The following is a 14,628-nucleotide window of genomic DNA, read 5'->3' as shown; positions in this document are numbered from 1 at the left end:
AGAGGAAGTACAAAATAATTACGAAATTCAACGAAAATGACAAAATAAAGGTTTACTTTTGCAGCATTCCTCAAAAAATTGGCAGAGCTGCATCTATAGATAATTAATGTGTATTTGTATTCTGTGTGTTGTATCGTGTTGATGGATGTTTATGTATTGATATGTAGCTAAATATCAACAGTTACTGAAATTGATTAATTAATCAAAACAAATATTTATCAATGTATGTATTGTTTTATGTGTGTCTAGTTTTTCTTTGTTGGCTTTAGAGGACAGATAAAGCGTCCGAGTTAATGCTCATCTTTTAGTTAATCATCGCACAGCTGTTAAAGCCCCGACCTGCCCACCGAACACAATTCACATTCATGTCTGTGTTTTACGCAGCAGCCGCAGACCAGCAAGCGTGTCTGAACAATGCAAGACAAAAAGATGGCGACATTGTTGAAAAGACGGGTAAAGTCAATTTATCAAAGTGACTTGTAATTGACAGGAGAATCCTGAAACCATATGGCCTCTGAAACAACCTCCTCTGGTCTTCTTTGTGCAAGGAAACGCGCCGGACGGTGCGGCTGGGAGACACACTTGTTTCAGTATTGCGCGCAGCGGGTGAGAGGCCCCGGGGAACACACGCGCGCACACACACACACACACACACACAGATACACACATGCTCTCTCTCTTCTGGGCCTCTTCTTCGTTCCGGTTGTGTTTCTCACAAAAAAGCATGAACACAGTCGGTCAGGCAAATTGTTGTAATGTTGTTGTAATGAACCACAGTTCTCTCAAACACACGAAAGCTCTTTTAAACAGAAACATATTTCAAACTATAAAATTGTGCAAAAAGCTGAATATTTGAAAAGGTATTTTTTTATTTTACATAATCAGTTTAGTTTACATTACAGTTTGTACAGGTTTCTGCGCTCTATGTATTGTCAAGGCACTTCGTGGTTATACAAAGCACTAGAAATATATGAAATCATGATTTATTAAGCTATTACACATTTTTTGTGTGATTATCGTTTCAGAAAATGTATTAATATAGTCTATTTATTGATATATCAAAACTAGTGGTCTAGAGCTTCTACACGGTAGAAGGCAATTTCCACTACTTTAAAATAAAAGCAATTAAAACATGATATGAAGTACTTCCGTGATTGTAGCCAGAATAACGCATAGACTCGTGTGCGCACCTCCATGTTTTCCTCCTGACTGTCTCTCTGCTGCTCTGTTTCCATGTGGCTGGGTCTCACGGTACAAAGCAGTGCGGCTTCTGGCTCCTGTCAAAGCGCTGACTCTGATGGCTGAGCGCGGCGCTGCACGTCCTGCTTAAAGAAATGACCAGAGTTTGTGCTGGCGAACATTTCATTGACATGCTTCAGTCATCCACGTCAATCTCCTCGTCTTCATCCTCAGAGCAAAACGTGCTGCTTACCCGGTCAGTGTACCGGGATGACGCCAGTGAGGGAGGCGACACGTGCGATCGGCTGGAGTCGAGGTTCTCGATAGTGTCATGCGGCGACCTGGAGGAGACCTGGTCCGTCTCAGTGCTGCCTGGCGTGGGCACCGATCCCCCGGCCATACCTCCCGAAGCACACTTCTCCAACTCGGCCAGTTTGGACAGCTTCTCAAAGGCCACAGTTCCCGCGGCCTTGGCAGACTCCACGTCCGCTTTCATCTCCTCCAAGTCCCGCTTGAGCTTTGCCCGTCGGTTCTGAAACCAGGTGATGACCTGCGCATTAGTCAGACCGAGCTGCTGAGCGATCTGGTCCCGGTCCGCCGGGCTCAGGTACTTCTGGTACAGAAAGCGCTTCTCCAGCTCATAGATTTGGTGGTTGGTAAATGCCGTGCGGGACTTCCGTCGCTTCTTTGGGGTGTTCCTCTGACCAAAGAGCGCCAGGCCGTCTCGCCCTATGTGAAATGAAGGAATTAGGTTAAGTAGGGTGCACAAATATTAGAAAAGGTTCAACAAACACTTGCTAATGCCTTCGAAAATTATTATCATTATGAGTTACTGAAAACACCAGAAAAAAATCAGAAGTACTAAAAACAACAACAACAACGATAATAATAATAATAATAATAATAATAATAATAATAATAATAATAATAATAATAATAATAATAATAATAATAATAATAATAAGTTACAGATAATGCAAGATCAGCGAGTGTAGGTCATAATTATTTCTAATCAATATTCTTCTATATTCCTCCCAATTGTACAATATTTTAATTTGTTTGGCATAGAGTGAACTTTAAGCAACCTGAAGACAAAGTCAAGACGTCTGGATTTCTTCCTGCGTTGTCATGTGCAAATTTTGATAAATCAGAGGCGTCTAAAAAAAGAAAAAGTCATTTAAAAACAGAATTACTAACGACGTGATGCTGCTGCACTATAGCCTAATAGTGAACATTGATTTAAAATTGTTAGCTACATTTTTTTGGATACGGTAATTATTCATATTTTTGTGATTGTATATTGTTTTGCTAAATTAAAAATAAACCTTATAATAAACCAATAAGCTCATTAATTTTATGCACTTTTTTGCGCACAAGTTGCATAGATATACTGGAATCACTGCTACTGAAATGAAAACTTCCAGCACAAAATAATAACACAAATGCGAGCCCCAATTTTACATATTATAAAGCCACCTCATAAAAATTAAACAGGTTGATTCTGGTGTTGTGCTGATTTAGTTCCTTTCCATGAAAACACAAAAATAAGCGAAAATCCGTGTTTTACCCTCGGCAGCCTGCAGGACGCTCACTTCCAGGCCCTTGAAGGTTTTGCTGGCCAGCTCCTCCAGCGCGCAGAGCGGGGAGGTTTGGCTGAGCAGCGACCGGCTGGACAGGCTGTGACCCGCCGAGGGCATTTTGTCTCCGGGAGAGAGGAGGTGAGCTGCTCCGCTTAGAGAAAAGTTTCTCCTCACCGATGGCTTGTTGAGGATGTCCTCGATGCTAAAAGGCGTCAGTGGCTTGTTGGAGTTGGCCGGCGGTGGGAGCTGATCCAGCGGACTGAGCCTCCGCTCCTCCAGCACCGCTGGGCATTTCGAGTCCTCCTTAGAGGTCATGACTGTGGAGATTGAGCTGACAGGCGGTGGTAAAGTTGTACACAGAGAGAGAACAGGAAGCTGCAGCTCGGATCACAGGTGCCTCTGCAGCCGCATGTCGGCCTCTGAGCTGCAGGCTGCAGGGACACTTCTGATTTGTACTTAGGGACGCAGCACGTCTCCAAGCGAGTTGACCAGGCTAAGGCGCAACAAGGGACGAGCCGAACCCATCCGGTGGACGGTGGTGCACAAAAAGCAGCAGAGATTGACCACGACTAAGAACTTATTGCTGACTGGAAGACAATCAATTCCTCTCTCGCTCTCTCCTTCTCTCTCTCTCTGTCTCGCTCCACGTGTGCTCGTGATGCAGTCAGTGCAGGAGCGGTAATTAGTGGGCACGGCGGAGAGGAGGGGTCCAATTAGAAAGTAGATCAGACCTACTTAACACTTTCTCTCTAAAATGAGGTAATTTGTCACAAAAACAAGCAAATGTGTTTCCTCCGCTTGATATTATCCTCATTTGCAGACGCAGCGTATAATTGACACCGTGTTGGATGAGTCCGGATAAAACCCGCTCTTTAGGTCAATTACGCTCCGAAACACAAACGATAAACTCCCATCAAGCAGGAAAGCAAGAGAGGGGCTTTTGCTGGGAGGATAGAGTCATAGATCAGCAGGATAACACTCGAGAGAGACACGCAGTGTGACAGCAGAGCCCCCTCCCCCCCCCTCACCTGCTATAACTCAGCAGCAAACGGCCACTATACAGAAAGAGATATACGGAGAATTAGCATCTTGACACAAATCTTTCGATACATGCATGTCTTCTGGAATTATTAAGTTTTCCTTTCATCATTCTGAGACAGCAGCAGATATTTTTTACAAATGGCTTAACCCCCCTTTTTAAACCTTATCCTCTCATGGAAACATTAATAAGCATCTTTCTTACTTTTCGAGAATATGGCACATAAAATGTATCATGTTGGAAAAATATAAGACCGAGGTAAAACCAAGATGACATAATCTGAACTGCTAATGACAAACTAAAGTGGATGATTTCATCTGAAAGAGGTTTTTCAGCTGGAAGCAAAGAAATATTTTAGTATTGGGAAGTCATACGGAAATTATAACACATTGATGTACAGTAACACACTAAACTAAAGGAAGCCAGTTAAAAAAAGTTGCCCTTTAATTCAATCTCCCATCAGCTTTGTCTTTGTCTTGTCTCCATATTTGAAAAACAGACATATTTAAAGCCTTATCAACAGTCTTCTTCACTGGAGGCAACATACAAAACAAAAAACAAAACAAAAAAAAAACACACACACATACACATATTTCAAATATATTTGAATTAAAAACATTGTGACTGAAACTGCAAATATTTGATTTAAAAAATATCATAAACCCAAATTTATTTTACATTCCAGTATTTTATACTTTCAATAACCTTTGGCACCTTTCAATCATATTTTTGTGCTAATATCAGTTTCTATATACTAAAGTGTGAAAGCATCCTCAAAGGGTTCTATATTCTCAGTATGTGATTCCTGGTGTAAAGCATTCAGATCTATATTTTTGGAAATAAAACGTAATCCCTGGGGGCGGGGTGACACGGACACCCAGCATAGAAACAGATGCAAAGGCCTGGCTGCACTGACCAAAGATACATTGCCACACTCTCACTAAGAGTAACAATGTCTATAGAGCAGGCCATGTTCATCAGAACAGATTTGTGAAGAATTTATCCCAGAATGTCGGCTTTTTGATTTTATTTATTGCTATTATAGACAAAATTACATGTTTTCAACTGTTTACAGCAAATGTTTTATTTTTCTCAGGTCAAGTCTGAACTTCCAGGCTTCAAAATATGAAATATTAACTAAAGGCACATTATCATAAAAATATGTAAATAAAGTACCAACAATCAGGGATTCTTATCAGACAGACAGACAAACAGATAGATAGATAGATAGATAGATAGATAGATAGATAGATAGATAGATAGATAGATAGATAGATAGATAGATAGATAGATAGATAGATAGATAGATAGATAGATAGATAGATAGACATATTTAGCTGCAGGCAATAAAAAACAATGAAAAGTGATTAAGGGAGTTTAGGGAGGCCATCTGCAGTCACAGCCTTTTGGAGCTCTGACAAAGTCCTTGGACAGTTTTATTTTGTAATTTACTCCTGCGTGGGTCATGCTGTGACATTTGATTACACGCCTTGTCTTGGATCTTTTCAGAGCGGGCCTCCTGCCTGCACCCCTCGTCCGATTCATTCTCCATCAGTGAGCTCCACATCCATGCTGATGGATGCGATGTCTTCATCTGATAGCCGCTCCCAAAAGGAGAAATATCCACCTTTCCACGTAGGTTTTAATTTCATCTTTGGGAAGTGTGCTCTGTGAAGTGCTGACCTGGGGCCTCTGCAAATATGGAGCCCATGTGGCTGTACAACCCTCCACTGACACCACTAACATCAAAAGCTGCAGGTCTATAAAAAGAAACAGGCTTAGTTTTCCTGTGTTTACAACAGTCATATGGATATAAAGATATTCAACTGTCATATTTTATTCAAGACAAACTTGTTTAAATCTGTCCACATTGTCATGAAAAAGGGGGAAGATGCAGTATTAGTATTTTAAAAATTAAAGATTACTTATACCCTAATATTGAACCCTTCTCATTTAGAGTGGAAAACATGTTGATGTGCAGAGCAACATTCACATTTGAGGTTAATTGGACTGCAGACAGGACTAACAGAAGTCCTGTCTGAAATAACAGAAATCTACAGAATCATGTTGCACTTTGAGAAACAGTGCTTCACAGATAAAAACTGAATTTACAGTTTTAAATAGGACTTTTGAAACACACACAAACACACATACACCCAGGTTACAGCAGAGTTTCAGTGATAATATAATTGACAATGCTGCAGATGGGATTTTACTCCCATCTTAAAGGTCCCAGCATTCCCGGAAAGACACAGGAAAAAACGAATTACAAGAGATTCTCAAATTCTAAAATGTCATTCCTATTTCAGAAACCCTCAAAAAGCCTCCAGAAACACAGACCAACTCAAGTGTAATTGTTTTCTGTTGGCCGTCTATGTTTTAAAGGAATATTACGGTATTATTTTAATTCCTGGGCCTTGGGTGAACTTAAATATGAACTAGTTACTGCCCAAGAAAGTAATATTGTAACTTGTTACTTTTAATGCAAAGTAAAATGTATTATAACTATATTTAAAACATTCGTTAGGGAGGCCAAAACCAACAATGAGCTACATCTACTGTACGTAATGAATCCAGAAGCTGCTTTTATCTTATTTCTCTGTGCCACAGAGCTGCATTATTGTGAAAAAAAAAACTGTGTCTTCATTATGAAACACATTGGGTCACATCTAAATATAACATACTGATTCTTCACTTTCTTGGTCTGGAGAATGAATCATGTTCATTTAGGATATTTTATACATGTACATTAGATGTAAAAGTTTGGCCACTGATACAAGCAGACCAGCTGACCTGAATTTATAGTGGACAATCAATATTAAAAACAGGTGACACTTGTAAGTTTGTCTTATATTTATATATTTCTGTTGTGTTTTCACATTAAACAGGATCCTTTCAATGAAAGCACATAGGATAAAATACAGAGATGTACAGACTTTGAATTTCATCAGAATTCATTATAACATTTCACCAATTTCCAATAGATCACTTATGCAGTGTAGAATATAGTTTGACTAATGTTCGATGGGAGGTTTGTTAACCTCATAGTTTTCAACAATACCAAAACAACTTCACTGCAGAGCTCAGTGAGCTGAAGCCAGATATTCAGAACTTCCTGAAATATCTGAGAGAAGCTTTTGAGCAAAGCACTGGTTTGAAATACCAGCTGTGGCTCAGAAGATCGAGCAGGTCGTCCACTAGTCACATTGTCAGACTCCTTCTGGCTCCACGTGTCAAAGCGTGATTAGTCCTGCTGGTCCCCCCACCAGATGCCTTCAGCTCCTTCCCTCTCCCTGGTTCACCTGCACACCTGTCTTGGCACTGACTCCATCAGTTATCTCACTTCTTCCCTATTCTGTGATCACTACCTGTCCTTTTCTTTTCCTATTGTTACTTCCCACCTCAAATATTGTGCTTTCCCTGTTGTTCACTCACCAATTCTGTCTGTCCGTTTTTCACTTTTTGAGTGCTCACTTGAATCTTTTACCTTGATTTGGACTGCTCGCCTGTTTCCAGCCCTTTCACTTGTTCACCTGTTCTTCACTGCCTGAATTCATTTTGCCTAAAACTTTGCCTAAACTTGCCGCAACTCAGAGACACTAAGGTTATGGCTCAGTCGGCTGATGGTTAACTTTTTCCACATTTTGTTATGTTACACGCTTGAAAATGGATCAAATTCATTATTTTCTTCAAAATTCTACAAACAATACCCCATAATGACAATGTGAATAAAGTTTATTTGAATCTTTGCAAATTCATAAAAAAAAAAAAAAAGACATGTAGATACGTTTTCACCGCCTTTGCCATGACACTCAAAATTGAGCTCTGGAGCATCCAGTTTCCACTGATCATCCTTGAGATGTTTCTCCAATTTGATTGTGATTCAGTTAATTGGACAGGATTTGGAAAGAAACTCATCGGTCTATATAAGGTCCTACAGTTACAGTGCATGTCAGAGCACAAACCAGAGCAACATCCAAGGAATTTTCAATAAATCTCCAATGCAGGATTTTATCAAGCCCCAGATCTGGGGAAGGGTACAGAAAAAAATTCTGTAGCATTGATTGTCCCAATGATTACAGTTACCCCCATCATTTGTAAATTGCGATCAAGAGAGAAGGGTCTTAGTCAGGGAGGTGACAAAGAACCCAAAGGTAACTCTGTAAGAGCTCCAGAGTTTCTCCGTGGAGAGACGAGAACCTTTCAGAAGAACAACCAGAGAATAAGGCTGAAACATAACAAGTTGTGGAAAAAGTTACGCTTTAAGTTAATACTTTCTGGATGCACTGTATCTATCCATCTGTGTTAAAGGGTCCTTCGATAAGACACTGGACCCCCAAGTGGTAGCATGAATAATAATTCACCTTTATTAAGAGGAAAATCCTGGACAAAGTGTGAAGTCAGGCAAGTTAAGAAGACCAGGCTAACAGCTGATCACAAGAAGGAAACATGTGGGATAGCACAAACAGGAAATTAGGGAATTAGGGAAATGGGGAATCAGAAAATATAAAATAATAACAAGACAGGCTTAATGAATTAATAACTGAAAAAAATGGGACACACAACCTCCACTTTAAAAATAATTATTTCCATTTGCCATTTCCAACTTCTCAAAGCTCCCATTCTGTTTCCATTGTTGTCCGTTGTGTGTTGAGCACACAGAGGACATTCTCTGTGTGTTTCTTCTGCAACAACACTTTACATTAACAATCATTCACAGGATGTTAGATTTGACCGACAAAAGTCTACATATCAGGGACTGAACAAAGCTCCAGCTGTTAATGTGACCCTGTCTGGGTTCCTGAGCGCAGGAAGAAGTCATGTGACCAACTGACCCCACCAGACTGCTGTGTTCACTGAGTGTGGACCATGACTAAAGTGATTTATTCATTACTGATGACTGACGACAATAGTCTGATGTGTTCATTAATAGTGAGCAGTACCACCCAACCTCCCCTCTCCTCCCTCCTGCCCAGCTGCACACTGTGACAAATCGACACTTTGAAGAGGAAAACTTGTAACTCCAGTTTCAGTGCTGTGTTTTTTTTTTTTTTTCCATGGATGTGGAAGTGAAAAGTGAGGAGATGGATCTTTATGTTCTGCATGTGCTGCATGGGGCCCACTGCATGTGCTGTGAGCCCCATGAAACACTTTCAGCAGCCAGTGGAGCATTATGGTTTCTCTGCTTACCCTATTTCCTCCATGAAAGAAAAACAAAAACATTTTATTTGAAAGTATCATTTAACGTTCTATTAAAAAAACACTTGAACTGACAATTGTAATCTTCTTTTTTTGTATATCAGCAGAATAAACTATGAGATTATAAAATTGTAAAACCTCCATTATTTGGAAACAGGAAGCTGGTTAACTGTTTCAAGAGACTTCTCTGTGAATATGCATGTAACAGTCGATATCCTAAAAAGTTATCTTTGTCTATAACTTAACTGCAAATATTTTGTGTAGGGGAGGGTTTGTGTCAGATTATAAACATGATGATCACATCTCAAAAGCTCAACCACAGCTTTCTTCATTCTTCATCCTGCTGATTGATAGCCAGCCAAACCAGATCTTAGACCCTGCCAGAACAACCATATCCGATCATTTAAAAAAACACTTCTGGAAACGTCCACCACATTGTGCACATGAAACAGCTTGTCAAATTGATCAAATCTATAAAGAGGACCAAAAAAACTGTATTATACACAAGAGAAGAGAGGGGTTGATGGGTGCAAAACAAGTCTCTCTGTTGTCTCATCAGCCTAAATATCCAAGTCATTGTTTTCCAGTTGGCTGTCACATCTAAGCCTTGGTAGTTACCTACTGCTGGCTGAGGACTTAATGACATCTAATAAAACAAGACGTTGGCAATCATAAATAACAGCAAAAATTGTTATTGCTCGAACAGAGTGCTATGTTTAAATAAGGCAAGATGTTTAGCAGTATCGGATAAAAACTAGTTGCTGCTACCTCACAGGAAGCTCAGAAAACTGATTCCCTGCTCCTATCACCTCTAGAAAAGAAATGGAAGTAATGTAGTACTCCAATCAGAAATCTAAATCCAACATATTAGTGGGTATCTGCAGCTTGTCTCCGTAGTCAGTGTGGCAGGTGTATGAGCACAAGATTGTGTGTGTGTGTGTGTGTGTGTGCTTGTGTGTGTGGCATGAAACTACAGTCAACTCTAGGTCTGAAGGATCTCACTTAGTTAAAAATGGGCACTGTGAGCAGACTTGCCATTAGTTGAGTTGAGTTCTTTAAATGAATGCATACAAACACTTCTGTCTCTCTTCCTGCGTTATTTCTTTCGATACTGTACATGACCTTTACCGGTTGGAAATGCCACCTGGCTCTTGTATCGATCCAACTGCCTCTCCAGATTATTAGGATATAAAATATTCCTAGAGCTGGAGAAGAATCCAGGGGTTGTGACTTTCTACACTCACAATGATCAGAATAAAAGGTTGCTGCTCACACACACCATGATCCTGCTGGGAAAGCAAAGAGACATTGCTTTATATTTACATCCATGAGTAATCAGATTCCAGCCTGAGTAACACTGTGCGGTTATGCATGAGGCTTCATAAATACCGTAGCATTTTACAAGGTGTTCTGACTTTTCATGTATCACAAAAAGCATGTCTAACACAGCTGCTGGTAGTGGATATTAAGTGGGTTTATTGAGGTTGACAGCAGAAGTTTTCCTGTCACAGCTATAAGCAACAGCCAGACATTTGATGACATTATACATCTGAGATTTTGCAGACAGTTTTATAGTAGTGCAATGATAAAGCTGTGCAGGATTCTTTCAGGGCCTTTGTGAAAGTAAAGCCTCTGGGTCTCTGCCATCCACACAGAGTTTTGCTTTCAAGTTTGACTATTAAGCCAACATCGACAAGAGCTGCTATATGGGGAAAGTCCATGTAATCCAAACTAAACCATTCAACACAAATCCATCAGATATCCCTTCATTTTGTAGTATGTATTTGTATGTATATTTTGATTATAATTTAGATTCTGCAACATAACTAGTAACTACAGCTGTCTGATAAATACAGTGGTGGATAAAATATTTACATTTTAACTTATTTGCTACAGTATACTAGCATAACGCAACACATATTTACACTGTGCCACCCAGCCTTCTTCTCCCTCCTCACTATGCTCTTCTACCATATGTTAGGCTTCCACCATGGTCTGCACAGGTCTCTAAGTAGTGGTGATTATAAAATGTCAATGAAGCTGGAAAACAAATCAATCAGAAATCGGTTAAATTATCTGGTTGTACTGAAACAGTTAAAGATGAATAGCTCTGCACAACGAGTCTGACTTCACAGGAGACTTTCTCTGCACCTCTTCACAATAAGATAAAGTTTGGAACTTAGTTCTACCAAAACACAATCACCATACAGATGTGTCATCTGCTCCACTGGATGAGATACCGTGTTTCTTTTTTCCAAAACCAGCAACCTTACTACTTTTAACAAACGTGGCACTGCATGCTCCGATTTGGCACTTCCTTGGGTCTTGGCAGATAAACTGCACGTGTTCGACATTTAAGGTGAAATTATGGAGCCTCCAGAGTGTGGATAATATTTAAACTAAAGTGTTAGTTTTTCAGAATTAAGAAACATGTTATCCAGTGGAGCAGTGTATCTGGTCGATGTGTTTTTAGTGTTTTTGGACAACAACGAAGGGATTTTATATACTGTAAATAATTATTGATTTAAATTTCTAAACGTAATATTAACAAACTGGGATAAGTGTTAAGTGTTTGGGTTAATGAGCATCTGAAAAATGAGCTGGATCAGATTCACTGTTTGGGATCTTTCAAGTTGGTCATAATAGAAACTTGAGTGCTATTTATGCATATGGAAAAGGCTGTTGGTCGTTAAATGCTTTCCTGCTTTCTAAGGTGTCTGTCACTGTAAGAAATAAGGGTTTACACAATTTATGGTTGTTCCGGGGCCGAATTCATGTCACAGCTGCTTCAGTGGATTGTTTAAATGTACCTAATTAAGTGGCCAGTGAGTATACATCATTGGTGTTTACAGCATTAAATTAATTAGAAAGTACATTTGTATGTGTGTGTGTATGTGTGTGTGTGGTTACTGTATATAAGTAAGTAAGCTCATGTATGAGGTTGTGTCTGCTTGTATTAGTTAGGGCCAAAAAAAGTATTTTCCTAATTTTCCTCCTTGGGAAAGAGTTCAGTGTTCATTTCAGTGTTATATTCAGGATTAGGTTAGGATAAGGATTTGGGTTAAGTGTTTGGTTGGATAGGCTTAGGGTAAGGGCCCAGGGATTTAGAAGATGTGTGTGTTTTTGTGTGTTGATAAATGCCTAACGTGTTTCTTTAAATCAGCTGGCTTGCAGGTTACTCCACACTTGTAGTAGTTGTAGTCATGAATGATCTAGTCTGCACAAGGTGTGAGTGCATATGTCTGTATTAACCCTGTGTGTAACTATCTACCTATCTATGATATGTGTATATATTTATAATACAGTATGTGTGTGTGAGAACAAACACAGACAGACACACACACATACCCACCCACACACAGAAATAAATATCTCTTGCTTCTCAGATTGCTCCAAGATTTATTCCCCTGCCAAGGCAGCAGAAAATTGACTTGTTTCATGGAGGCAGGCTATTGACATACAACTAAGAGAGAGGGGGGGGTAAAGAGGAGAGAATGAGCCCAGGCACCCAACACAGATCAAGGCCAAGAGAGAGAGAGAGAGAGAGTGAGAGAGGAAACAAAGAAAAAAGAAAAGGCACTGAGCACAGAACGATTAATGGAGTGCAGGTAAAGAGAGAATGAGGGAAGGGTGAGCGAGGTAAGCGATAGACTGAGGGGTAGAGAGTAATGTAATCAGCAGTGTGGGAAATAGCTGTGAGTAAAATGGCCTGGCTGACATTTATATAAGAGGATATTGATGACATGAAGCCACCTCTCTGATAAAGCTGCTCATTTAACCAGTACATCATTCACAGCCTGCAGAGCCACCGAGGCATCTGTGTGTATGTGTGTGTTAAAGAAAGAGAGATTTTGTCAACAAAGCGAAATGGGCAGGTGTATATAAAAGAATACAGTACACACACACACACACACACACACACACTACAGTACAGTAAGCTCTGTTACAAAGAGTGTTTAACCAGTACTGTATGTGTCAGGCTTTGGGTGAGAAACAGAAACCTAGATGATATATTCAAACAAACAAACACCTGATCTGAGATGTTGGTTAGAGGCCAATCCTCACTTTATGACCACTCGCTAAATCAGCCAAAACACACACACTTGGGTAATTAAAGCTGGTGAGCTGGGAAGTTTTTTCTGCTGTTCTCAGCTTAGAGATTGCTAGCTTGAGTTTTGCCTCTCACTCCTGGGTTCTATAAACCTCCAAACACACATTTTATCACTGCCTGTATCACCCACTGCTGACACTGTGCACTTAATCAGCGCTGTTCTTCTTTCAGATCATCAAACTGAATGTAACATAAAACAAAGGTAACCTGAGGAAACAGCACCCTTAGTGGTCGTGTGGGTAAACAGTGGTTTGCACCTCCATTAACATCTGATAACTCCTCAGTAACAATAAAGTCAAATGTTTCGTTATATTTCAATAAATCTTATCTTTAAAAAAATTATACTTATATGCATTATAACAATGTTTTTTACACATCACAGAGACAATGCTAAAATAATATCTCTAGCACTTGACTTTATACTATATAGTAAACATATTGTCTGGGCACACGTTATAGTTTATAATAATGTTAAACATTAATGACAACGTCTAAAGTTAAAAATAGATTATAGGAATCTATCTTTTTGTAACTAACTAACTAACTAACTCTGATTTAGTGTGTGTGTTGTAAGAGAAATTGAGTGTCTCAGGAGTTGACATTTGGACTTAAACATGATCTGACACCTGGCCCAGTGTTAACCTTTTGTGCATACCATGCAGATACTGTCACGTTACAATAGCTACAGTGATCTGTGCCTCTGGTGTGCTCGAGCCGCAGCAAGCAGGGAAAGTTTATCCCATCTTGTGTCCATGGAACAGGTGCAGGACTTTGGCGTAGATGGTTCAGCTTAGTCCTTAACGGCCAAGAGAGGTCGAAAAAATATTTTTTTTTACTGCACGCACAGAGAAGGGTCTCAGAAAACGGTAAGTATGACTTTTTCTTTTTTTACATTAACTTTGTTTTTGTTGGCTGACATGAATAAATAAATAAAAGTGACTTTATGTCTCTTTGTTAATGGCTGGATCATAATCACCTGCTGCTGGTCAGAACCCACTCCCTGCTCTATTTAGCACTCCAGACCGTTTCCACATGCTTAACATGTGCATGTACTACTGTGCAACCGCTGTCAGCATGAACACAACATCATTACAGGCAATTAAGTCCAATGACTCGAGTTCTTTTCAACACATAACAGGAAGGACACTTCTCTCATTACCTGGTGTCACAAAGGCTTGTGAGCCAACTGCTTTGTCAACACATTAACCTCAGGCCATTCGGTTTGGCAACATTTGCCTGGTCTCATTCTATCCCAGACATATCTCTGCTGTCACTCTGTTTTATGACCTGGGATTAAAAGTTGTTGGCTGCAGAATCAAGTGTGTCCACGCTTACCGTTCCCCTGCACCTCGGCCTCTCAACAGCAGAATGGGAATGTGAGGAAACTGGGAGAAGGCCACACGCAGAGGCCATGCAACTCTCACAACTGAGATATGTAGCTTGCACGTTCATAAAACACACATGCGCACTTACTAGAGAAGGGCATCAGTCACCATAAGTGCTGATATATAAAGAGTAGA

General features: G+C 39.9%; 1 protein-coding gene across 1 annotated transcript; it reads right to left on the bottom strand.

Moving 5' to 3' along the window:
* Positions 1–923: 923 nt before the first annotated feature.
* On the bottom strand, positions 924–3,369 carry lbx1a (ladybird homeobox 1a). Its single transcript, XM_067482633.1, has 2 exons — positions 2,747–3,369; positions 924–1,908 (listed from the first exon to the last, which is right to left on the bottom strand). Exons 1-2 carry the CDS (start codon positions 3,072–3,074, stop codon positions 1,376–1,378), a joined length of 861 nt encoding a protein of 286 aa, XP_067338734.1. The 5' UTR covers positions 3,075–3,369; the 3' UTR covers positions 924–1,375.
* Between the last annotated feature and the right edge of the window lie 11,259 nt (positions 3,370–14,628).

The sequence above is a fragment of the Channa argus genome, chromosome 1, assembly GCF_033026475.1.
Source record: "Channa argus isolate prfri chromosome 1, Channa argus male v1.0, whole genome shotgun sequence".
NCBI lineage: Eukaryota > Metazoa > Chordata > Actinopteri > Anabantiformes > Channidae > Channa > Channa argus.
The sequence above is the reverse complement of the archived record's forward strand: the minus strand, read 5'-3'. Positions and strand labels throughout refer to the sequence as shown.